Source organism: Lontra canadensis, unplaced genomic scaffold (genome assembly GCF_010015895.1).
Source record: "Lontra canadensis isolate GAN:19392208 unplaced genomic scaffold, GSC_riverotter_1.0 scaffold73, whole genome shotgun sequence".
Classification (NCBI taxonomy): Eukaryota; Metazoa; Chordata; class Mammalia; order Carnivora; family Mustelidae; genus Lontra; species Lontra canadensis.
Genome location: NW_022631067.1, coordinates 8,685,819 through 8,709,650, shown reverse-complemented (window position 1 = coordinate 8,709,650; position 23,832 = coordinate 8,685,819). Strand labels below are relative to the sequence as shown.

The 23,832-nt window shown below is 41.0% G+C and overlaps 2 protein-coding genes across 8 annotated transcripts in view; both read left to right on the top strand.

The window, feature by feature from the left end:
* The window catches only part of BIVM (basic, immunoglobulin-like variable motif containing), a 41,610-nt gene extending 38,965 nt beyond the window's left edge, over positions 1-2,645 (top strand). For all 5 annotated transcript variants that reach the window (XM_032881074.1, XM_032881073.1, XM_032881071.1 and 2 more), the window contains one exon: positions 975-2,645. In XM_032881074.1, coding sequence (XP_032736965.1) covers positions 975-1,268 — 294 coding nt within the window. In that variant the 3' untranslated portion in view covers positions 1,269-2,645. The remainder of the gene's footprint in view (positions 1-974) is intronic.
* Positions 2,646-5,470: 2,825 nt separating this feature from the next.
* The window catches only part of LOC116881328 (DNA repair protein complementing XP-G cells-like), a 29,475-nt gene continuing 11,113 nt past the window's right edge, over positions 5,471-23,832 (top strand). The window contains exons 1-9 of one of the 3 annotated variants that reach the window (XM_032881068.1): positions 5,471-5,992; positions 9,464-9,639; positions 11,712-11,827; positions 12,327-12,413; positions 13,787-13,847; positions 16,177-16,320; positions 18,746-18,953; positions 19,391-20,482; positions 23,228-23,475. In XM_032881068.1, coding sequence (XP_032736959.1) covers positions 5,905-5,992; positions 9,464-9,639; positions 11,712-11,827; positions 12,327-12,413; positions 13,787-13,847; positions 16,177-16,320; positions 18,746-18,953; positions 19,391-20,482; positions 23,228-23,475 — 2,220 coding nt within the window. In that variant the 5' untranslated portion in view covers positions 5,471-5,904. Of the gene's footprint in view, positions 5,993-9,463; positions 9,640-11,711; positions 11,828-12,326; positions 12,414-13,786; positions 13,848-14,928; positions 15,023-16,176; positions 16,321-18,745; positions 18,954-19,390; positions 20,483-23,227; positions 23,476-23,832 lie in introns of those variants that run through there. The other 2 variants (XM_032881066.1, XM_032881067.1) reach the window with 2 other exon arrangements.

Here is a 23,832-nt window from a genome sequence, read left to right as displayed (position 1 = left end):
CAGAGGCCAAGGAGCTAACTTGTCTCATTCTTTTGGGAGTTGTATGCTATTCTTATCTGATTATTTACTTCCAAAAGATCAGGAACTTCAACTTATATCTCGCTTTCAGATGAGCCGTCTAGACTGAGACTCACCTGCCTCTGGGCCTAGTTTGGGTCAGGTGTTCACTCCTGACCCTGTGAACTGTGGCCAGGAAGCAGAGCCATGTGTGCACAAGGTAGCTGGGGGAAGTTCTCAAGGAAAGGTAGATTCTGCGGATTGATATGCCACTGATATGATACTACTAACATTAAGAACATAGAAGAGACAGGAAGAGGAATGATCTTGGTGTTTGAAGATTTTATTTATTTATTTATTTGAGAGTGAGCCTAGTGTGAGAGTGAGTCGGGGAGGAAGGACAGAAGGAGAGAGAATCCCAAGTAAACTGCATTGAGTGCAGAGCCAGATGTGAGGCTCAATCTTACAACCCTGAGATCATGACCTGAGCTGAAATCAAGAGTTGGCTGCTTGATCGATTGAGCCACCTACGCGCCCCAAATTTTGGAGTTTGGGTTAGGCAAATAGGGAGGTAACAGTGTGTGTGAGTGGTGGAGAGGCATATGGGGGGAACTGTTACATTTTTGTAAAGGCAGCTGGTCAAGAAAGAAGCGTGTTAAGGCGATCTGGTGATGTCTGTTTTGAGGCAGGTGAAGGAGGAAAAATAAGGGAAATCATAGAAACCCACATTATAAGCATAATTCCTTTTCTTTTTTTTTTAAGATTTTATTTATTTATTTGACAGAGATCACAAGTAGGCAGAGAGGCAAGCAGAGAGAGAAGAGGAAGCAGGCTAGCTGCTGAGCAGAGAGCTGGATGCGGGGCTCGATCCCAGGACCCTGGGATCATGACCTGAGCCGAAGGCAGAGGCTTTAACCCACTGAGCCACCAAAGTGCCCCCCTTTTATTTTCTTAACCCAACTTTTTTTTCTTCTCAGGTTGGGGGAAATTTGCATTGCATCATAGCATTCCAGAGACTTAATTGGCAAAGATTTGGCCTTTGGAACTTTCCATTTGGAACGGTGAGACAAGAATCACAGCCTCCAACACATGCCCAGGGAATTGCCAAATCGGAGAGTGAAGATAATATCTCCAAGAAGCAGCATGGGCGTCTGGGTCGGTCTTTCAGTGCTAGTTTCCATCAGGACTCAGCATGGAAAAAGATGTCCAGTATCCATGAGAGAAGGAACAGTGGCTATCAGGGTTACAGTGATTATGATGGGAATGATTGACCATGCTGGGTACTGAACATTTTGTGTTACACACATGACTGGTCTATACAAGACTGCATTAAGACAGTAGAAGTCTTATTAAATCTACACTAAATAGAAACAGATCCTGTGGTATAAAACATACCCTTGTAGTTCTCCAGTAAATAAGCTTGTATATGATTATGATGGGAGATTTCAGATATATAAGCAGATAAGCACAGATTACTGTCCTTTTAACGTTAAGAGTATGAAAACATTATGGACAATTTTACAAAATCCAACAAATTGCATATAAAGAAATCAAACACAAATTTACTTAATAGCATCATGATTTGCAATACTTAAGCATGAAATTATTTCCTATGACTTAATCACCAGACATTTGTTGCAGATTGTTTTATTCCTAAACTCAAGATGTGAGGCACCATCTGCCCTTTTAAACAAAACTGGGGCTGATGATTTCTAGTTTCCTCTCATGGTTAAAGCTCATTTAAAATTTAGTGAATCTAGAATTCTTTTACTTGTACGCAGTATCTTGCCTGCCTCATTTGTTTCCTGACTAACTTTCTCAGGATCCTCAATAAAGAGGCAAAAGAGAAGACTCCAGAAAGTCATCTTTTCTACTGGTGCATTGATTTAGGATATTCTTGACTTTTTTGACTTGGTATCTTAGTGTACAATATTGGCAAGATTTTCAGGTCTTGAGAGCTTTCTTTCTACAATGAACCTTGTTTTGGGATAGAATAAAAAAAACAAGTGGGATCCAAAGTTTCTACTTCCAAGGTAATCTGTGAAATGAGATCTTGTGATATTTGATTAGTCCCTCAGCGTGGAGTCCTATGTTGTTAACAGCATTAAAGATGCATTAGGAATGTTATGTCACTCAGAGCGCAAATATCCATATTCCCAACTCTGAGCTGCTTCTTTTAAAAATCTGTACATTTAGCTGTTTGAAGTGAGTGTTAAGTAGTTCCAAAAGAGTGGATTTCATGTATTTGAGCTCCTGTCTAGTTGATGTCAATTTTTCTTCTGCTGCCAACCTATGACTTGTTCTTTCATTTCAGGGGCTGTTCCATGACTCAGATCAGTAACTTGATTATGACAAGGTGCTGAATATGTTGGTAACCATATTGCAATACACCTCAAGAAGAGGGTTCAGATTTTTATTTTTAAAATATTTTCATTTTCTTCTCTTTTGAATTTTATATCCATTTATCCACTCAGACATACCTAGCCTACCGACAGGGATATATATTATGAAATGGTCATTTTTCTGAAGAGAATATTTTGCGTGAAATGCAAAGGACTGAAAGAGATTTGTAGGTTGTTGATTTTGTTACTTCACACTGGAACTTTTAAGAAGTTTTCATCAAATAAAGTTTTGTTTTCTACTTTTAATAATGTGGATGTTTTGAACCTTTATTTTAGGGATTATCCTTGGAATTCTGTGTGAAGTATGTGACAACAGCACCTGAGTAGTGTGTTATAAGAAACTATCATGTATCAGACTTTTATAATCAATGAAACAATATACATTTTGACTATAATTTTAGATTCTGAAATAGAAAATTTAATTAGTTTGAACCAAACGAAGTTGTCATTTTTATAGGTCAAACATAGTTGAATATCAGCAATTTCATAGAGTTTAATGAAACATTTCAGAGAAGAGGCAGATAGGAAGAACCAAGAGGAAAGGAGACAAATGCAACATAATACAGTGACACCTAAGAAAGAGGATGAATTTATATAGATTGCCTATTGGCCATTAATAATTTTTACAAAAGTCTTGATATATATGATTACTTAATAACCTGACATATAAGTTCAGCTGTTATTAAGAGTAGAATGAGGTTTATAGAAACTAATTTTCCAAAAACTATGTGCAAGTTACTGCACACTTTTCTTTCAAGGTTAGTAACGTTCCTGTCATATTTGATTTTTTGGTCAACTCTTCTTAGGAGTTTCCGTAGAAGCAATGAAGGTTCAAATACTGGCTCTGTACTCGCTAGCTGTTTCACCTTGGGCAAGATTAATGTTTCTGTGTTTATTTTCTCATTGGTAAGGTGGGGATAATAGCATATATTTTATAAACTGTTTTGAAGAATAAATAAGTTAATGTATGTACAGTGTTTAGAACGGTGCTTTCCAGATAGTGCTTGCTATTGTTACTCCAAAAGATGTGTATTTCTGTTCAGAATCTTGAGAACTCTTTAAGCAGCATCTAAAGGATGCTGTAAGTCATATACACACACACCCCTTAGTTACTGTTCCTTCAAAAGAATATTTTGTATTTAAGACATGTAGCTCTGGTTTTAAAAGCACTCATAAATGCTCAAATGCCTACACTGGCTATTTGTTTTTACCCAGCTCGTAGGCATTAAAAAAAATGTTCATTTGGATCAAATCCTGAAACTATTCCTTTTCCCACTACTATGCTGGCCCATCATTAGGCCAGGTTGGTGCAGCAGCCAAAACACAATCAAACTTGCTTTTTCCCAGACACTAAAGGGGCGCAGGCAAGTTGCTCTGGGATCCATCGTTTGTGTATCAGTTTTACCCACAGCATTTTCTCCCTCAGTCATTCACTCAGCAAACTAGTTTGAACACCATTACCCATTAGGTGTTTCATATTAAATCACTGATCTCAGAACAACCCCAAGAAGAAGTTGGCATCTCCATTTTTTTACAGATTCTCATTGGTGAAGAAACTTGCTTAGGATCATAGAAGAAACTTGCCATTATAACAGATACTACAGACTCGGGGGCTTAAAAAAAGAATTTATTTTCTCACAGCTCTGGGGGCTGGAAGTCTGGTATCAGAATGTTGACCGTTTGGTTTTTCCTGAGACTTTCTCCTTGGCTTGCAGATGGCCACCTTCTAGCTATGTCCCCACAGGGTCTTTCCTCTGTGCACACATCCCTCTGTGCGCCCAAATTTTCTCTCATAAGGACAATAGATTGGGTCAGGTTCACCGTCACAGCCTCATTTTAAATTAATCAGTTTTAAAAGGCCCATCTCCTATCACCACGTTCTGAGGTGCTGGGGGTTAGGGCTTTAACATAGCAGTTTTGGAGCTGAATGCAATTGAGCCCACTAACACAGGGTTATTATGTGGCTCAGACAGGGTTTGGACCAATGGATGCCTGACTTGGGAGGAAATTCTTTCAGGAGGGCGCTAGATACAAGGGGAAGCTTTACACTAGAGGCTAAAAGAGGTCATTTAGGCAATATTTATGGAATACCTGCTAAGTGTCTAGAGTGTGTGTGTGTGTGTGTGTTGGGGGAACCGGCAAAAACGGAATAAGCAGTTTTATTAAACTCTGTAAAATACAACTAGTAACTATTTGTGGGAATTACTCCATTGATGGAGAAAATGCAAAACACTTTGTGCAATGGTTTTGCTAAAAATTATTTTTGATATTCTGTCATAAAGGGCTCCTTTAACAAAACCACCTCATTTAAACCAAACCTGTCCACTGAGCTTGAATTTCGTTTCAATACTTCAAATTAGAACCAGTGTGTATGATAAGGCTATCATTTAATGAATAGTAGTGATAAATGGTCTGCATACGTCACCTCCGATCCTCGCTGAAAGTCTGCCAAAACTGGTTTTGCGCTCAGTTTGCATGAGAAGAAACCAGTTCGGAACAAACGTTACTTGAACAATACTGATCACGAAGACGTGGTGGTGTGGCCGCCATCGGACTCTGAGCCCGAGAGTTCTAGGGCGCCCTCCCAAAAGCTACTCCGATAGTTAAGTTTCTTGCCATTTCTGACCTACAAGCCGTGGAATCCTACATTTAGACGCCAGAGAAAACCAAACTATATTTCAAGAGTGAAGGCTTTTTAAAAGTTGCTTAACTTAAAATGATGCCCTATTATCATCTAGCTCCTACAAGGTATCAGACAAAACAGTTACTAACTTAAAAACAGCAGCACAGCATCCACCTTTCTGTTGCCGCCTCTCACGTAAAACATTTGGTATTGAGAGTGCGGAAGTAGCGGCTGGTGGGGAGAGACTGAAACGCAGAAGAGACGCCAGAAAACTGTCACCTCAGCAAGAAGGCTCTCTGCGTGTACTTCCAGCGTGTGGCTGCGACAGAACGCCAGCGTGGAGAAAGCCCCGGAATAACAGGACACAGACGCACGGACCGATCCGCCCCCTCGCCTCGGGAATGGAAAGGCGCAGCGAATATACGTCACGCCGTGCGGCGGGACTTCCGTCTTGAGCCTCGTCTTTGACGGAAGCCGAGAGGCCCCATTTCGCGTGGGTTAACGCACTAACTCAAGAATCAGGCCGTGTCGCGGGGAACGTCTTCTGGCCGTTTATCTCGCCTGCGCTGTCCTCTCAGCCTGCTCTTCCGTTAAGAGTGTTTACATTTGGGCCAAGGCTTGGGCTTGAGGAGGACTCACTCCTTTCCGACGCCGGCCATTGTCTGGTCCTGCCTTTCTTCCGGGAGGCAGCGTCCGCCGCCGGGAAGTACCGTTCTCGCCCGTGCCGGTGTTCCCTGAAAAACCGCGTGTTCTGCATTAGTCTCCGCCTTCCCTGGGTGGGAGCAGGGGGAGCTCTGCCGGGCCCGGCGGTGGTGCAGGCTGTGGTAGAATTGGAATAGAAGGCCTCGCGCGACCCCGCCCTCGACTGTCGCTGGGGACCCCATGGGGGTCCACGGGCTGTGGAAGCTGCTGGAGTGCTCCGGGCGGCAGGTGAGCCCGGAGACGCTGGAGGGGAAGATCCTCGCCGTGGGTATCCTTAACGTGTTCCTGGGCGCCGGGATTCGCGTCGGGTTTTTACTCCCTCGGGGCTTCCCCCTGGGCGCAGAATGGTGTTGGTCAGATGACCGTCCCACTCGGGGTGGTAAGAGCATCCCCTTCACGACGTCGTCTCTCTCTGAGTGTCTGCTGGTCCCGCTTTGCTGTCACGCCAAGCTGGGTTGGAGTCCTCGGGTTTGATCACTCAGGGGCCCGGTTTTACGCCGCTCTGTGCTTTCGTTCCCTCGTTTGCAAAGTGGAGGTGATAATCGTAGCTACCACAGGGTTGGTGTGAGGAATAAGGGAGTTATGTAAGGAAAAGGAGCTTCGCTGACATTGCACAGCCTCAAAGTATCATCCCTCCTGGGAGGTCAGCACGGAGAAGGTGAAGCGGACTCCCAGCGGCAGTTTCGCCTGCTGTCCCGAGTCCTGCTCCGCTCAGGTTCGTTAGGAGGATAGCGTGGGCAGGTGTTTGACCGTTTTCCTTTTTTAAAAGTAATTTATTATTATTAGTTTTTTTTTTATTGTGAGTTTTGGAATAGGAAATTGATGTACCACACCGGAAAGATTTCAAAAGGTCCACAATGTTTCGTTTTGTCTCCTCCCAGCCTCTGGGATGGGCTTTTAAAGGACTGTCATTTGTGTATACGTCTGGCTGGTTTGGTGTTTTCGGAATTAAATGTTTTTCTTCTTTATCAAAATATGTGTATACTGTCTCTGCAATTTTGGTCATTTTTTATTCATTAAACCTTCTCCTCCACCTCCTCCTCCTCCTCTTTTGAGTGGTTGTTCGGGAAACTGGTGGTAGCTTAGGCCAGTTCCCAGCGCGCGCACCTGTGAGCCTAGGAGTTCATGAGCGAGGTGGAGAAGAGTGTCATGGAAATGACTGCTGTTGGTGGTAAATGCAGTTTAAGAATAGGTGGGATTTCTGCGGAGGGAGCCACTGAGAGAGGAACCGTTATTTGGTATGGAGACAACTTACACATAATGGGACATTGGTAATTTTTCAAAGAAAGTTAACATGGTGATGGTATTTTCTTCGGTGTGAATAATCTTGAAATACATCTATAATGAGTTTTGGCTTGCTTGAAAGTTTTTATGCGTGTTACCTTGTGTAGGGAGAGGAAAAGTGTGTGTGTGGCGGGCGGGGGGGGGGGGGAACACGACGGCGTGGCACATGTGCTATTGCTGCCCTCTAGTGGTTCTATCAAATCCCTGCTTTCTAAAGATTCTCTTTATTTTTTATTTTTTTAAAGATTTTATTTATTTATTTGAGAGCGAGACAGTGAGAGAGAGCATGAGCGAGGAGAAGGTCAGAGGGAGAAGCAGACTCCCCATGGAGCTGGGAGCCCGATGTGGGACTCGATCCCGGGATTCCGGGATCATGACCTGAGCTGAAGGCAGTCGTCCAACCAACTGAGCCACCCAGGCGTCCCTAAAGATTCTCTTTATAGACCTGTATGTGAAGGAAAGCCCAGTTTTCAGTAACAGCAACCCTTCAAACCTCAGCAAAGACTTAGGCATTTTATGTTGTAACCCCGATGAAGAATTAGTAATTTCTAAAATCTTTAAGATGATGCATGAAGTTCAGCATTCTAATTTTTTAGGAAGTTGTCCAAAGTAAGGAAGTTAAAGCATTTAATTTAAAATTTAGATTATCTATTTTTAGATGACTCAGGAGCTCTTTGGGGACATGAAGTAATTTTCATGAGGTTATTAAGTTTTTCTGAAAGAGCAAATCATTTAAAGAGGATGTCAAAAATCTTCCAGTGATAATTACAATCTCATATGTATTTATCTGTATAAAATATATATGTAAAAATACTTGATTGCTGTTTTATAATTGGTTTTGCTTTGTTTCGTTTTCATGGGAATTCGAATTCAAATATCTGATCTATATCCCATTTTTTGCCTTATTTGTTAAGAAATTATCCGTTACATACTAGGTTCATAACTTACTCTTGGATCCCTAAAATATATATTTTTAACCCATCTATAGGTGAGTGCCTTGTTTATTTATACAATCTAGGCCATCTAGTCTGGGACTCAGGATGGAGCTGTGGGGCAGCCTGGACACATGGGGAAGGTGTGGTGTGGGGTGCTGAGGTAGCCTGGGGAGCCAGTACAGCAGGAGGAGGGAAGGGGCCTCCAGGAGAGCTCTGCTGAAGTCGCGCTTGAGTGGTGAGTTAGAGGAGGGGACGAAGAGACTGAGAGTGGGAAAACCAGTGTGGCCACGTTCCTCTTATAGACAAATATGAAATAATTTGGTAAGAAGCACTTTTTACAAAAGTTAAATATAAGGAAGCTCCAAGGAAACATTAATTCCTTATAATTACAGAAGAGCTAACTGTTGTTAATATTTTGGCATCTGAACTTCTAGTTTTTTGTATTTAACATATCACATGTTATAAAATGTAATTACGCATTCCATAGTTTTGTAACCTGTTTTGTGTCCCTTTAATATTTTGTGACTGTCTTTCTTATCACTATAGATGATTCTGTAGCTTCCTTTTTTTTTTTTTTTTAATTTATTTGACAGACAGATCACAAGTAGGCAGAGAGGCAGGCAGAGAGAATCAGGAGGAGGCAGGCTCCCTGCTGAGCAGAGAGCCCGATGCGGGGCTTGATCCCAGGACCCTGAGATCATGACCTGAGCCTAAGGCAGAGGCTTTAACCACTGAGCCACCCAGGCGCCCCTGTAGCTTCCTTTTTTGAGGGCTATTTGATATTCCAGCAAATTGGTATATCACAATTTAGTTTAAGTAAAGACCTGTTGGAAAACTTTTACATTGTTTCTCATATTTTCATCACTGCAAACATTCTTAGAAGTAACTTTTTTTGTAAATTGGTGATGGTTTTCTGATAATTGTCTGGAGATAGAAGTAGTAAAATAGAATGTTGGTTTTTACATTTTTTTTTATATGACTTGCCAAATTAGTCTCCAAAGAGTTGTGATAATTTGCTAAAATTCTGTAGAGCGTATTAGTTTTTTTAAAGAAGCAACTGTTTGCAATTAGATTTTTTATTTGTATTTATTTATTTATTTTAAAGATTTTATTTATTTATTTGACAGACAAGTAGGCAGAGAGAGAGAGAGAGAGGAGGAGGCAGGCTCCCCACTGAGCAGAGAGCCGGGTTTGGGGCTTGATCCCAGGACCCTGGGATCATGACCTTAGCGGAAGGCATAGGCTTTAACCCACTGAGCCACCCAGGCGCCCCTGCAATTAGAGTTTTTAAAGGACACATCTGTTGATGTAACGCTGTAGTCTGTGAAGTAGTTACAGGGATTCAAATAACGTTAACGGATTTTAGTCAGATTCCGTCAGGGCTTAACATTTTTCCAATTCCACATGAACTATGATGAGGACTTAGTTTTAATGTTTAGATGATATCAGTTATTGGGAGGTTGAAATCATGGTGATGAGGGAAGAAATGCCAAAATAGTTTCCTTTAACAATTCTACCAGATATCAGCATTTGGTTAAACCAGGCATTAAGAGGAGTCCGGGATCACCATGGAAACTCAATAGAAAACGCCCATCTTCTCACTTTGTTTCATCGGCTCTGCAAACTCTTATTTTTTCGAATTCGTCCTATTTTTGTGTTTGATGGGGATGCTCCACTGTTGAAGAAACAAACCTTGGTAAGAATCATGTTTGTTTGTTTATTTTTCTTTCTGCATTATTAGAAGGAAAGAAAACTTCATGTAGAATTTTAATTTTCTCTTTAGAATTTTGGAAGCCAAGATTTATTTTGACATATATCCAACTAAATTTCAATTTTTTTTAAGTTTATCTTGAACAGTCACACTTCTTCCTTTAAAAAAGGGTTATTTGTGAGACTGTGGTCCTGGGTGCAATGATACAATTCAGCTTTTATTTTTTAAAAAGATTTTATTTATTTATTTATTTGTCAGAGAGAGAGAGAGAGAGAGCGCAAGCGAGTGCATGCACATAAGCAGGCAGAGTGGCAGGCAGAGGCGGAGTGAGAAGCAGGCTCCCTGCCAAGCACGGAGCCCGATGTGGGACTCCATCCCAGGACCCTGGGATTCTGACCTGAGCCAAAGGCAGCGGCTTAACCGACCGAGCCACCCAGGCGTCCCGATACAATTCAGCTTTTAATAGAACTACTGAAATTTTCTCTCTCATTCTCTCTTTAATAAATAAAATCTTAAAAAAAAAAGAAAAAAAAACCTACTAAAATTCTTAATATTCGGAGTTTTCCTTGTAGAGTATCTTCTTAGGTGTCCTATGTATGTTTCAGCCATGCTGCTGAGCATGATAGCCTGTTGGGAAACATGCCTCCTTGAATCTGAGATCGTGGGTCCTCAGTGTTTAAAGTAATTGGATTTTATGTGGTGCTAGATGTGACTAACATGGATTATTGAGGAAGGAAATTGGCCAGGATATAAAAGAGTAACGTTGAATTTCTTTATTCTGAAAGTAGGTTAAAACAGTGTTGGAACAAAGTTGTGAACTTTGGAGTAATTGTGTACCCCCTCCAAGCGACAGCACCCATTTGGCTGTAGGACTGTTACGTGTTGAAAATGCCAGCCCATCACTTCATAGTCACAGACATTGTCTAACTAAGTGAGGATGTAGGGTAAAAGTAAGGATCGGTAAATGCTTGGGGACATTTGTTCCCTCAGGAAAAGGTCTAGACTTGCCTGTTGCAGTTTAAAATTATCAAAGGCACATTCTATCAGGTACTCCTTGGAAGGAATAGACAGGAAAAAAGAACTCCAGAATTTATTTATCAACAAGGAAACAGCATCTCCCCACTTACCCAGCCCCACCTAAAAGTGTTAGCTAACATGACTGTAGTAATCATTTTGTGATATGTAAATGTACCAAAGCAACACATTGTATACCTTAACATGTTGTACACAGTGTTATAGGTCAGTTATATCTTAATTAAAAAAAAAAAGGAAAAGAATGTTTTGTTATTGCTTCCTTATATTCCACCATCAGCATGGAGAGGGTTTGATTTTTTCCTACATGGACATTTCTTACAAGATACTTCTAATACATTTAAGAATTTCTTATGATATAATCTTAAATGTCGAGGGACATAGTGGCATGCAAGTAATGTATTCTTTTATTTTTATTTTTATGTTTTGTGGGAGAGAGAGAGCTAGAGAAAGAGCAGGGGGAGGGGCAGAGGCAGGGGGAAAGAGATTTTCAAGCAGACTCCCCGCCAAGCATGGAGCCCGACATAGGGCTTGATCCCATGACCCATGAAATCATGACCTGAGCTGAAGTCAAGAATTGGATGCTTAACTGACTGAGCCACCCAGGTGCCCCAAGTAATGTACTTTTATAAAGACCAGTATCAGAAATTGGTTTTGGCACAGTAGTGACAATTTTAAAGAATACATTAACAATCCCTTTTAAGAAACATTTACTTAATTACATATTATTAAGTTATAGGCTTCTTGGGGACATGAAAGTCTATTTAAAAGAAACTGAAAGTAAATTAATAGTTTGTCAAATACTGTATCGCAGCCCGTCCATTTAGTAGTAGGTAGATGGAGACGCCATGTTCTTTACGTAGCAGAAACCTGCACATACCCACGGATAGGACAGTTGGGAGGAAATACTAAAGCAGTCGTAGCCTGAAAACTCAGACAAACCAAATGCTATGGAAAAAAGTCACAGAAATGTTTTTAATATACTAATACCCTGAAACAGAATCCTGTGTCCTTTGTTTTCACAGGCTAAGAGAAGGCACAGAAAGGATTTGGCAGCCACTGACTCCAGAAAAACTACAGAGAAGCTTTTGAAAACATTTTTGAAAAGACAGGCTATCAAAACTGCCTTAAAAAGCAAAAGGCAAGAGGCAAATTCCATTAATTTTAAAGATTAAACGCTTTTAACTTTTGCCTTGGGTTCTCGTGGCTCCCTTTCCCTGATTTTAACTTGGCAGAAAACACAGTGAAATCAGAGGGGTAAGTGGGCTGTCCATTTGACCCAGTTCTTGGAAGTTGTGCAAATTCCCTGTTCGGTGAGAGTCAGCTTAGATACGGAGAGAGAAAAGCCATAGTGTTGCACTGCCCACACTTTGTACTTTTCTAAGTGGATCTCCCTGCCTGCAGTTGAGGCCCTGGCTGAGGTGCGGGGAGCCGCAGCGAGCTTCCTGTTTCTCTCGAGGCCTCTCTGGCTTCCCACAGCAGCGGCCTGGGCAGCCGGGGCAGCAGGGAGAAACCTGTTACAGCCCCGTGTTTTTCCCCTTCTCACCCCCTCAGCAGGGCTTGTGTAGTGAGTGGGGGAGTCTTCCTCACCAGCGTCCTGTTTGCCATCACCTCTGCTTACCTCTGTGTGTGCTTTTCAGAGGTGAAGCGCTCCCCAGTCTTACTCAAGTTCAAAGAGAAGATGACATCTATGTTTTGCCACCTTTACAAAAGGAAGAAAAAAACAGGTAAACGTTTAACTCTTGAAAAATAGTAATTGTCTGTGTTTTCAGACAGATTCAGACCTTTGTGTTTTTAGCTACATGATAAGGCATGTGGGAATTAATGCATCTGCAAATGTGTTCTCGACACCTTTTAGAGTGTTTTTCAAGCACTAAATTATTTTGCAACTCACTTGTCCTTGTGTTTTAGTAGTTTGTGCTCCTTTGTCTCTTCATTCTGCAGACCCTGCGGTAGCACCATTCGTATGTGATTCCTGAAGCTAATGGATTTTCACGTTCCTACCTGTTGCTTACACATGCTATCTCTGCCTGTTTCTTAGCCTGTGTCTTCTGTCTCTCACCAGCACATGGCGAGACACACACAACTTCCTCCTTGCTAAATCCAGTAGACACTTTGCAGACGTCAGCTTACTGTACGTTTTAGCTGCACGTGACTCAGCACCTGCGTTATCCTGCTGTCTGGCTGTCTGGGAACCTCTCTGGCTGCTCTTTCTCAGGCTCCTCTGTGGACTCTTCTCTAGTTCGCTGTTCACTCTCAACTGCTTCTGTGGCTGAAATGCAGGCAGGGGGCCTGGCAATGTGTCTGTGCTCCCACTTGCCCACATTCCTTTCCCAGGGGCTCCTGAGACACCAAGTGGCTTCTGAGTCAGGCCAGTTCTGCTTCTTTTCATTGCTACCTTGAAGTACCATAAAGGCTTTCACACTTCTTTCTTTGTCTTTGTCTTTGCTCTTCCCCTTTTGCTGGAACTCCTACTCACCAAGTTCAGTCTCTGCTTTGTGGTGTAGAATCTGCTAAAACCCAAACCTGATAATGTCATTTCAGAGCTTGAAACACTTCCTAGCTTCTTACTTCTTTAGGATAAAATTTTAGCCCCTTAATCACACGCTTCTCCAACCTTACCAGGCCCTCTTTTTGTCATTATCAGGCCCTTTTTATGCCATCTCCAGGCAGGCTTTCTTTCTCTTGCTTCCAGATGTTTCTAGAACACACAGTTTCTGCTTGGAACACTTGTCTCCATGATCTTTCCCCAGACCCTACAACTATACCTCTCTCTTATTTGCAGCTAAGTCCAAGCAGTGCAATTGCCAGAGATTCCAAGAAACTTTACGGACCTCCCCCTGCACCCTGATTAGAAAGGGGTGACTCCCCTTACTGCACTTTTAGCATCCTGATCCTCCCTTGTGATGGATGTCATCAGATCATATTGTAATCGCTCCCTGGCACGCGTCCCCTCCCAACTGTGGGAATAATGACAGTGTGTTTCATAACATCTGATTCACCATCGTAGCCCCTAGAACTAGTGGCCCCTTGCCTCCAGAGATATTTTTATAAGTTGTCATTAAGTCATAGATACGGTAAATATGTGCTTGACTTTCAGTTCAGAAGAAGAAGATGAAAGAGAATGGCAAGAAAGAATGAGTCAAAAACAGGCATTACAGGTACTTAACGTAATTTTTGAATTCAGAGTATATTGTTATTTGAAATGAACAACATGAAAATGAATAAATGTGGTATGAAGTTCCTGGTAAAAAACAGACACACACCTTCTTTATTGTGCTGTGTGTATATGTGTGTGCATGTGTATATATGTACAAATACCCAGGGACCCATACACATTTGTATGGCATTTGCCTTTGTGCGTGTCTAGATATCCAAAACAAGCCATCTTTCTTTTACAACCAACCAACTAAACAAACAATAAGTAAGTATAAATAGTAATATGTACTTCTATAAAAATGCAGAAAACGTACCACCTATAAATAACTTCAAGTAACATTTTCATATGTATTAACCCATTCTCCCCCCACCCCTTATGGTTGAATATCCATGTGTGTATTTTAGTACATGTATGCATGTCAGGTGTACATGTATGCGTATATATGTAAATGTATGTCTGTGCTTCTGTTCCAGTTATCCGTTGCTGTGTCACGTGGTGGCATGAAAATGGTTGTTATCATCCTTTCACTGTTCTGGGGATTGTTGGGCTCAGTGAGGCAGTCCTCTCTGCACGGCTCCCTTGTAAATGCAGGCCGACTGTAGCTGGGGCTGGAGTCCCCTCCAAGGCTTCCTTACTCCCATGTCTGGTGGTTGACACTGGTTGTCAGAACACCTGCCTGTGGCTTCTCCGTGTGGCCTGGGCTTACTCACGGCATGGTATTATGTTCCATGGACAGGCATCCTGAGAGCAGGTGCCGGGCGGGACCCCGTATCTTTTCTAGCCAGCTTTGGATGTAGCACAGCCCCCCTTCCTATGCATTCTGTCTGTGAGAAGCTGGTCAGTGAGCCCAGCCCTTAATTAAGGGTGGGGAGGGATTAGATGGAAAGAGGTGTCAGAGAACCTGTGGTCCTAAAACAACCACCACACATATTTTAATGAATGACATTTGTACAAATTGAGGTGGTACTGTAATATACAAGTTTTTAGAGTTTTTTTCAAGTTTTTTGAATAGTGGATGATATTCTTTGATTCCCAAGTTAACTGGTTTTTTTATGTTCCTAATTTGGTGCATCTGGAGAAAGACTTGAGCTACAACCTCAAGATCCTTCAACTTGTAGAGGTTCTGCATTATTAATTCAGGAAATGACAGCAATCATGGTAAAGACTGTGAACATGGTAAAGACTATGAACATTTTGGTCAGAAAGACCTGCGTTTAAGTACAGGCTCTCCTGTGCACTAGCCATGTGATCTTAGACAAATTAACTTCTCCAAGGCTTTATTTCCCATCACTACCTCCTTTTTTTGTGAAACAAAAATCATAATGATGCCTTCCTCACAGGGCTGATGGAACATTAAGGTGTTCCCTTCATATAGGGAAAGCATGGGGTGTTCTGAGCATGACTGGCCTGTCCTAAGTGCTGGCTGGTTTGCCCATATACATACAACATACCTACCTACAGGAAAGCAAATTTTATTACTAATGAAGAGTTTTAAAGTACTTTCAGTAATTAGTAAAAATTTAGAAAAGGTTTATCCTTTTTCTTTTTTCTTTTTTTTAAGATTTTATTTATTTGACAGACAGAGATCACAAGTAGGCAGAGAGGCAGGCAGAGAGAGAGAGGGGGAAGCAGGCTCCCCACCGAGCAGAGAACCCGATGCGGGGCTTTATCCCGGGACCCTGGGGTCACAACCTGAGCCGAAGACAGAGGCTTTAACCCACTGAGCCACCCAGGCACCCTGGTTTATTCTTTTTCATGCCTGTGAATTTCTCACTTGTCTTCACTTTTGATTATAGGTTAAGAGCAAAACAAAACTCATTACGACAATTACAGATATTTTTCAAATTCCTAAGGCTCATCCCTACCTTAGGGCTCTGGTACTTGCTGTGCCTGCAGCCTGGGATGTCGTGATCAGTCTCGCTGGTGTCCTTCAAGTCTCTGCTCACCGTCATTTTTTATTCTTACCAGATTAACCTGCTTTATTTTCTTGTTCATTTGTTTATTTATTTGGTTATTCTATGTCTTACTCTACTCCTAAGAGTAGGGACTTGATCTCGCACGATACCCTAGCACCTAGAACAGTGCCTGGCACATTAGGGGTGTTTGATAGGTGTTTTTTCTTTTGAGTGAGTCAGTGAATGGATGCCTGTATTCCCTAATCTCCCTGTTCACTGATACCTGTTGCAGATTATGTACAACTGGGTTTCGTCTGTTGTAGATTTTGTAGAACTATCATAAGTTCAATAAACTTACATCAGCAGTAAATATCAGGGTAAATAGAGTAAGTGTACACAATGTAAATTTCATGGTTACGTTTTTACTCTTTGCAGGAAGAGTTCTTTCATAATCCTCATGCCATAGATATTGAGTCTGAAGACTTCAGCAGCCTGCCTCTTGAAATAAAGCACGAAATCTTGACTGACATGAAAGAATTTACCAAGCGAAGACGAACCTTATTTGAAGCAATGCCAGAGGTGAAATATACAACAGCACATTAATGCTTAGAATGCGCTCATGCTTAGAGCTTCAGCAAAATTTTTTATTAGAAAAAAGGAAATCGATAAGTATTACTTACATGGTCTCTGTTTTGAGTAAACGTCGTTTGTGTCTCAGAGATCCTGTGAAGCATCATATATTTGTAAGTTTGAACTTACACATGTTTCTTCAAAGAAGCCTTTCGACTTTCACTTGAGACCAGGTCTTGGGATGCTTGGGTGGTTCATTCAGTTAAGCTTCTGACTCTTGATTTCAGCTCCGGTCATGATCTCGGGGTCATGGGATTGAGCCCCTGCTTCGTGCTCCATGCTTAGCGTGGAGTCTGCTTGAGATTCTTTCTCTCCCTCTCACTCTTCCCTTGTGTGTGCATTCTCTCTCTCTTTCTGAAATAAATAAGTCTTAAAAAAAATAAAATAAAAAACACTATAATAAAAAAACTCCTGCTCTGTGTTCTCATAACACCCTGAAATGTCTATGGTTCTTAGCATCCAGATGTGCCTGTTTTTCTCACTTCTGTATTTTCAGCACCTAGTTCAGTATCTTTCACATAGTAAGTGCTCTGTGTGTGCTTAGGGGGTTCAATTCTTAGGTTAGTTCATGAAAGTTTTTTTTTAACCCACAATATACCTTGTCTGTAGAATACTAATAGTAATATAGAGTGTAATCTAACTTAAAATTCCAGGTGTCTCTTTTTTGGGTGCAGACCTAGAAATGCAGTTGGACCATCACCTTCCCTCTTCCTCTTTCTAGACAGTGGCCATAGGAAATTGAGTGGTGAATTCTTCAACTTGGAGCATCTGCTGTTGGCTCTACAGCCACAGAAACTTGGAGCAGGTGGTGTGCAGAGTTGGGGTCAGGCCTTGTCTCCTGATAATGCTACACCATTAATTACTACTACTTTTAGTAGGCGAATGAGCTTTGTTTTCCTTTCTATTGCTACCACCTATTCTCACACCATTCTCTAATTCACTGTAGGACAGAATATATGTTTTGCAGTAGTATTGTTCCTAATGAATGGATGTAGTGGTTTTTTCCTACAAACTTTTGAACGTTTCCTAAATTGATACCAAAATATGAAAACGGTAGACAGGTCCTATTTCTTTCCCTTTGTTTTTCCACGAACAATGTGTGAATGCTAAGGTGCACAGAAGTGATATAGGAAGGACAGAGGTAAATTCATTTTCATTTCAGGGGAAAAAAATCCAGGTTTAGTATGTATATCAGGCACTTTATTTCTTGAGTATGAAGGGCTCTCTGGCTGGCCTTTGAGGAAGTAGAATTTGGGTTATGTAAACAACATTGGGAAGGCATAGGAAGAAGGGAGATGGTCCCTAATGATTTGCTCCCTTTTCTCTTCCCATCACCATGGAGCTTGGGATCGGTAGATGGTAAGGAAGAGGGTAATGTGGCTTAGCAGCCCATGGAACCTATAATTCTGATAGGGAAGGCATGGTCTGAGTCATTCATGTTGGACCTTTGTATCATCTGTGCGTTGGGCAAATCAATATTGAGGATAGTAATGATGGTAAGTAATAACTTATAGCAATAGAAGCAATGTAGGATTGGCAACCTGTTTTTGATTCCACATCTACTACTTACTAGCCTTGTAACTCTAGGGAGGTTAGTTAACCTGTTTGTCTCAGCTTCTTCATTTGTAGACTGGAAATAATGACATATGTCTCATGGGGTGGTTGAAATAAAATGGGATAATACACATAAAAGCTCCTAGAAGTTCTATGCCTTCATTGCAAATGCTTTATAAATGTTAATGATTATCAATAATTGTGATTGCTATGAATTATTAGGTGTCTTTATGGGTCAAGGACTGTGCTAGGCACTTTATTTGGATACATTTTTCTTAAGATTTATTTATTTGAGAGTGCATGTGGGAGAGCATGAGCAGGGGGAAGGGGCAGAGCGAGAGAATCCTCCAGCAGACTACCCGCCCCGAGTGTGGAGCTTGTCTAGATTTCCCAACCCATGAAACCGTGACCAGAGCTGAAACCAAGAATTGGACACTCAACCGGCTGGACCACCAGGCGCCCCACTTTACTTGCATATTTACTTGCATTCCAGAAGGTTGTCTGTTTATTAAGCTATAATCAAAATGTCACAGTGCCGGTATGCATTACTGCCTAATAAATGTTTTTTGAGTAAATGATTAAGTCACAAACATTATCCATGATTTCTTTTGCCTAAGTCTTTTTGTTTTAAAGGTTACTTTTTAATAAGGCAGCTATAGTTTTTTCCTAGTTTCAGATTTTATTGTTATAATATGAAAATGTCTCCAGTGGAAAAAAATCAGTTGCTCTTTGTTCCTTCATCCTTTGGGAAAAAGGATTGAAATGTGGGAATGTTATCTGTATTTAATACAAAAAAATAATTTCACTTATTTTATTTTAGGAGTCTAATGACTTTTCACAATATCAGCTCAAAGGCTTGCTTAAAAAAAACTACCTAAACCAACACATAGAAAATGTGCAAAAGGAAATGAATCAGCAACAGTCAGGACAAATCCAAAGGCAATATGAAGAAGAAGGGGGCTTTTTGAAGGAGGTAGAGTCAAGGAGAGTAGTCTCTGAAGATACTTCACATTACATCTTAATAAGAGGTATTTAGTACCATCACTTACCTAATGGTTAAAAACCAAAAATAGGTTGTATCTCTGAATTCTAGGAGCTACCACCCTACTTATGTAATAATATAGCTATATATATAGCTATTAATGGGTTACCTGCTGTTGTACCAACCCTCTTTGTTTTTATTGTTTATTTAAATTTTATTTATTCATTTACTCCCAGTATAATTAACATATGTGTTACATATTAGTTTCAAGTTTACAATATAATGATTCAACAATTCTGTACATTACTCAGTGCTCATGTACAAACCTACTTTAAAATTAAATAACAAATTAACTCTTAGTGCCGTTTAAAGGAAAATCTATAACTTCCTCCATGAGAACCAGTGTTCTTTTATTCATCTTACTAGAAGTATGTTGTCTCACTGTAAAACTACATAATGAGACATGTTTTAATTTTTCTTAAGGTATTCAAGCTAAGAAAGTTGCAGAGGTGGGTTCAGAATCTCTTCCTTCTTCCAGCAAAATGCGCAGCTGGTTGTCTGACGTGAAGTCATCTCCGTGTGAGACACTGAGGCCAGCGAAGGAGCCTGCCGCTCCCCCTCCTTCTCCAAGAACTTCCCTGGCTATGCGGGCTGCCATGCCGGGAAGCAGCTCAGAAGAGGAGCGGGAGAGTGAGAATCAAAAGCAGTCTGATGCGAAGAGTGCACCTGTGTCCCCGCTTACTCTCTTAGCTATTCAGAAGGTTCTCGACGACGATGAAGACATGGAAGCACATGCTGGAAATGACATGCAGATAGGAGGGTCAGCAGTGAAAACGCTGCTTGGGAACAGTTGCCAGGAAGAAGCTGTTGAAGGCCTTAAAGCAGGAGATGGAGAAGGAACGCGGTTGCCAGCAGGACCCCATCTGACCCATGTGAACTCTGCTCATGAAACCAGCCCTGACACCGGCGGGAGGCTGGCAGACTCAGCTCGTTTGTCCCATCCCGTCTTCTGTCCAGGCAGTGAATCTAGTGTTCCAAAAGAAGAAATGTCACTTATTCGTGTGGTGAGTGAAGCCTTTCGGAAAAGCTGTGAGTCTACAGTTAAGGAGAGAAAAGACCCCATTCCTTCAGAAAGCATAGTGGTGATGCACAGCGATGCACCTGGGCTGCAGAGTGGGGGAGAACTGACACCAGTACCTTCGATGAGTTCAGGTTCTGTATCAAGGAATGAAACATACACCAAAGAGCCTGAGCTACAACCAGACCTTTGTCCATCAGGCGGCAAATATGATTCCTCTCTTCTTTCAACTGATGATGAAACAGAAGGTGAAAAAAATCACGTTTCTGAAATCATTGACGCTGTCAGTTTGCAAGAAATGAGTAATACACAAAGTATCCCTTCAGAGGCAGTAAGTAACTTGGAAAATGCAGTATCCTTTAATTCTAAAGAGCATGAGAATTTCCTGAAAACCATCCAAGAACACAAGACAATGGACTCTGTAGACCAGGACTTAATTTCAGTTCCAAAGTCCATGGAGCCAATGGAAGTAGACTCTGAAGAAAGTGAATCTGATGGTAGGTGCTTGTGCTCTTCCAGAGATACAGAACTTCCTGTAGAGTTTCACATCTCCAGGAACGGAGATCCTGCAGTGTAGTCTAGTTCCCGCTTTGTTCAGATGATGAACTAGGAGCCCAGAAAGGTGAAATGACTCTCCCAAGGACACACAGCTGGTTCTTTGTTGTTGTTTTTTTTAAAAGGGGAAGTATCAGTTGGAAAAGGTAAAAGTGAGTCTTCTAGTTTTTTTAACTTTTTGTTTTGAAATAATTACAAATTTAATAAAGTTGAAAGAATATTACAGAACATTCTGGTTCCTTCACCCAGTACCTCAATGGCTAGCATTTTACCACGTTTTCTTTATCATAGCTCTTTATACATATTTATATACATGTACATGTTTACTGTATATTTGCATCTATACAGACCTTCTCTTTTCTTTTTAAAGATTTTATTTATTTATTAGGCAGACAGAGATCACAAGTAGGCAGAGAGGCAGGCAGAGAGAGAGAGAGAGAGAGAGAGAGGAGGAAACAGGCTCCCCGCTGAGCAGGGAGCCTGATGTGGGGCTCGATCCCAGGACCCTGGGATCATGTCCTGAGCCGAAGGCAGAGGCTTTAACCCACTGAGCCACCCAGGCACCCTACTATACAGACTTCTATTTGGTCACTTCAGAGAATTATTCAGATTCTCATTATTCAGATTATTCTTATTTGTGAAATTGCCTACTTATTAAAATTTATTTATAACCCCAGAATCAATACTCAAAAGTAGTATCTTTGTGGTCATTCATGGACCTGAGTAAAGTGGCTAGAAGTTTGAATTGCCAGTACTGGTCCCAGCTAAGGTTGAGCAAGGTGTCACTCTGCCTTGTGTTTTAGCTATCCCACAGAGGTGACCAGAAGGTGAATATGGGAGAGAGCAGTGCGGTCTAGATCAAGAAACTCTGGCTTGGGTTAATTGGATGGGGTTTGAATCCCAATTCTGTCACCTGTTGGTGGGGCAGCCTCAGGCAAGTCTCTTTAACCCTCCTAAATCTCATTTTTTCCTTTGTAAGATAAAGAAGTTAGAATTTACCAGGATGGGTTGTTTATAGGATTTACAATTATGAATATATTTATTCTATGAACAAGGACGTATATGTGGATTCATTGTTCACAGTGACTTTATAGAACACACTGCTGTGAATAACAAGAATTGCTTGTACACACACAAGCTAACTTTTTCCCTGATGTCTGCTGAGTTTCTCCATTCTAAAGTTACCATTTCTCTTTGTAGTTAGTATTTTATGGGAAGGCTGTGTAAATATGTTGTTCCTGAGCAAACCTTTGTCCACTTATTTTAGCATTCATTGATGATTTTTACCTAAATAAATGATCACTATGATGGTTGCCAAATGGCAGTTTTCTAGTTCCATTATTCCTTATATATTTTTCAGTTTACAACCTCTTATAAGGAAGTTCTTCCCCTCCTCCCTACTTTTTTACTACTGTTTACTACTTTTTTATATCCTGTGGATTCAAGAATTTGTATTTTATTTCGTGATTTATGATGCTTTTGTACTTTATGGTTGGAATTGCCCTGGCTTTGGCCAGTGGGGGCCCCTCTTCAGGCTGGCTTCTGGGACTTGACAATTCCCCCTTATATGTTGAGGATTTCTTTACTTTCTGGTCAAGATGTTCCAGATTTATCTTATTCTTGCCCTGCCCTGCCCTGCCCCTGGATCCAGCTCTAGTTCCCTGGAATAGAGCATGATGTTTAGAAACCAAGATCTGGACCCTGAGTGTGCTCGCTGGTACTGGGGTGTCATGGCTTCAGGCCCTTTCAGGGACAGAGCTAGGAAGTATATTTATGTATATACCCACAAACATGTGTACACACCCACCTGTATTTACTTCTCTACAAATACATATTTATGTATAAATGTTTCATATATAAAAATCTATTGAGTTCGTACTGATACTGATTCCAATCCAACATCACAGATTTCATTTTAGCCTCCACTTTTGTTACAATTTTCCTTCCTAACACTGAGAAACCTTACTACCATTGTCCTAATATATCGACTTATTACTTATTTTTTCTTAATTTGTAACCATCTCCTGGTCCCATTGGTGTTCTCCTTGGTCCTGGCTATCTCCTTGGCCCCAGTCCCCACTCAGATCTCCAGCCCACTCTGTCCTGATTGCATCCTGAAATTCATGCTCCTCCACCTGAAGCAAAAGAAGGGAATCAAATATATATATATATATATATATATATATATATATATATATATATTTAAAGACAAGACAAGACACAGGAGAGGAGGGAAGGAAGGTGGAAAAGAAGAGCTATTTCTCCTGAGTACTTATTCGGATTCTTTACACTAATTCACCGCTTTATTCTTTGCTATGTTCATAGTGAAATAGCATGAGAACATATAACAACCTACATGACTGTTTACATTCTCTGATAATTCTCCTTTTTGAACTCTGAAACAATATTAGTTAACTTATTGTGTTTGTATAAAGTTTAAAATCTTTGAAAGCTTGTTTCCTAATTTTAAAGGTAGTGCCAGTTTAATGGAAAAGTCTTATTTTGAAGTTACAGGCATTTATATTAAATTTATTTAATAGTAATGTTTTACCCTTCCATGTTTTCTAGTAAATTCTGATCTTTTTGGGGTAAAACACTTTTCAGGATACTTTGGAATGCTCTCAATGATTTTGGGATAATTTTAATGTTTCACTTATAAACAAAGTGACCTTGTTGTTTTGGTACAGGTAGTTTCATCGAAGTACAGAGTATAATTAGTAATGATGAACTTCAAGCTGAATTACATGAAGCTTCTAAATCTCCCTCCAGACAAGATGAAGAAGAACTGATAGGAACTAAGAAGGAAGAAGCCACTGGTGACTCTGAGGGCCTCCTAAGACACAGCTCTGGAAGAGAGGCTTTGGACGCTGAGCCATGTGAAGAAGCTGAAAAAGACACAGACAGTTCACTCAATGAATGGCAAGATATTAATTTGGTAACAATATGAGATCAAGTCTTTACTGCTAAAAAAGAACCAAGTTAAATAGGTTTTGAGCTTTAAGGAGTTACTGGTTGAACATTTATTAGCTTTTTGCATGCTTTTTTTTCCCCTTAACTATTTTTTCATCATTATGGGGATTGGGAAGTCTACGATCAAGGTGCAGGCTAATTTGGTTCCTGGTGAGAGCTCTCTGGCTTGCAGATAGCTGCCTTCTTGCCATCCTCAGGTGCTGGGGAGAGGGGGCTGAGGTCGGGGGAGAGGGGGAGAGGGTAGGATGGGAGGGAAGGAGATATCTTTCTTTCATAAGTCTACAGTCCTTTTAGATTAGGGCTCCATCCTTATGACCTCATT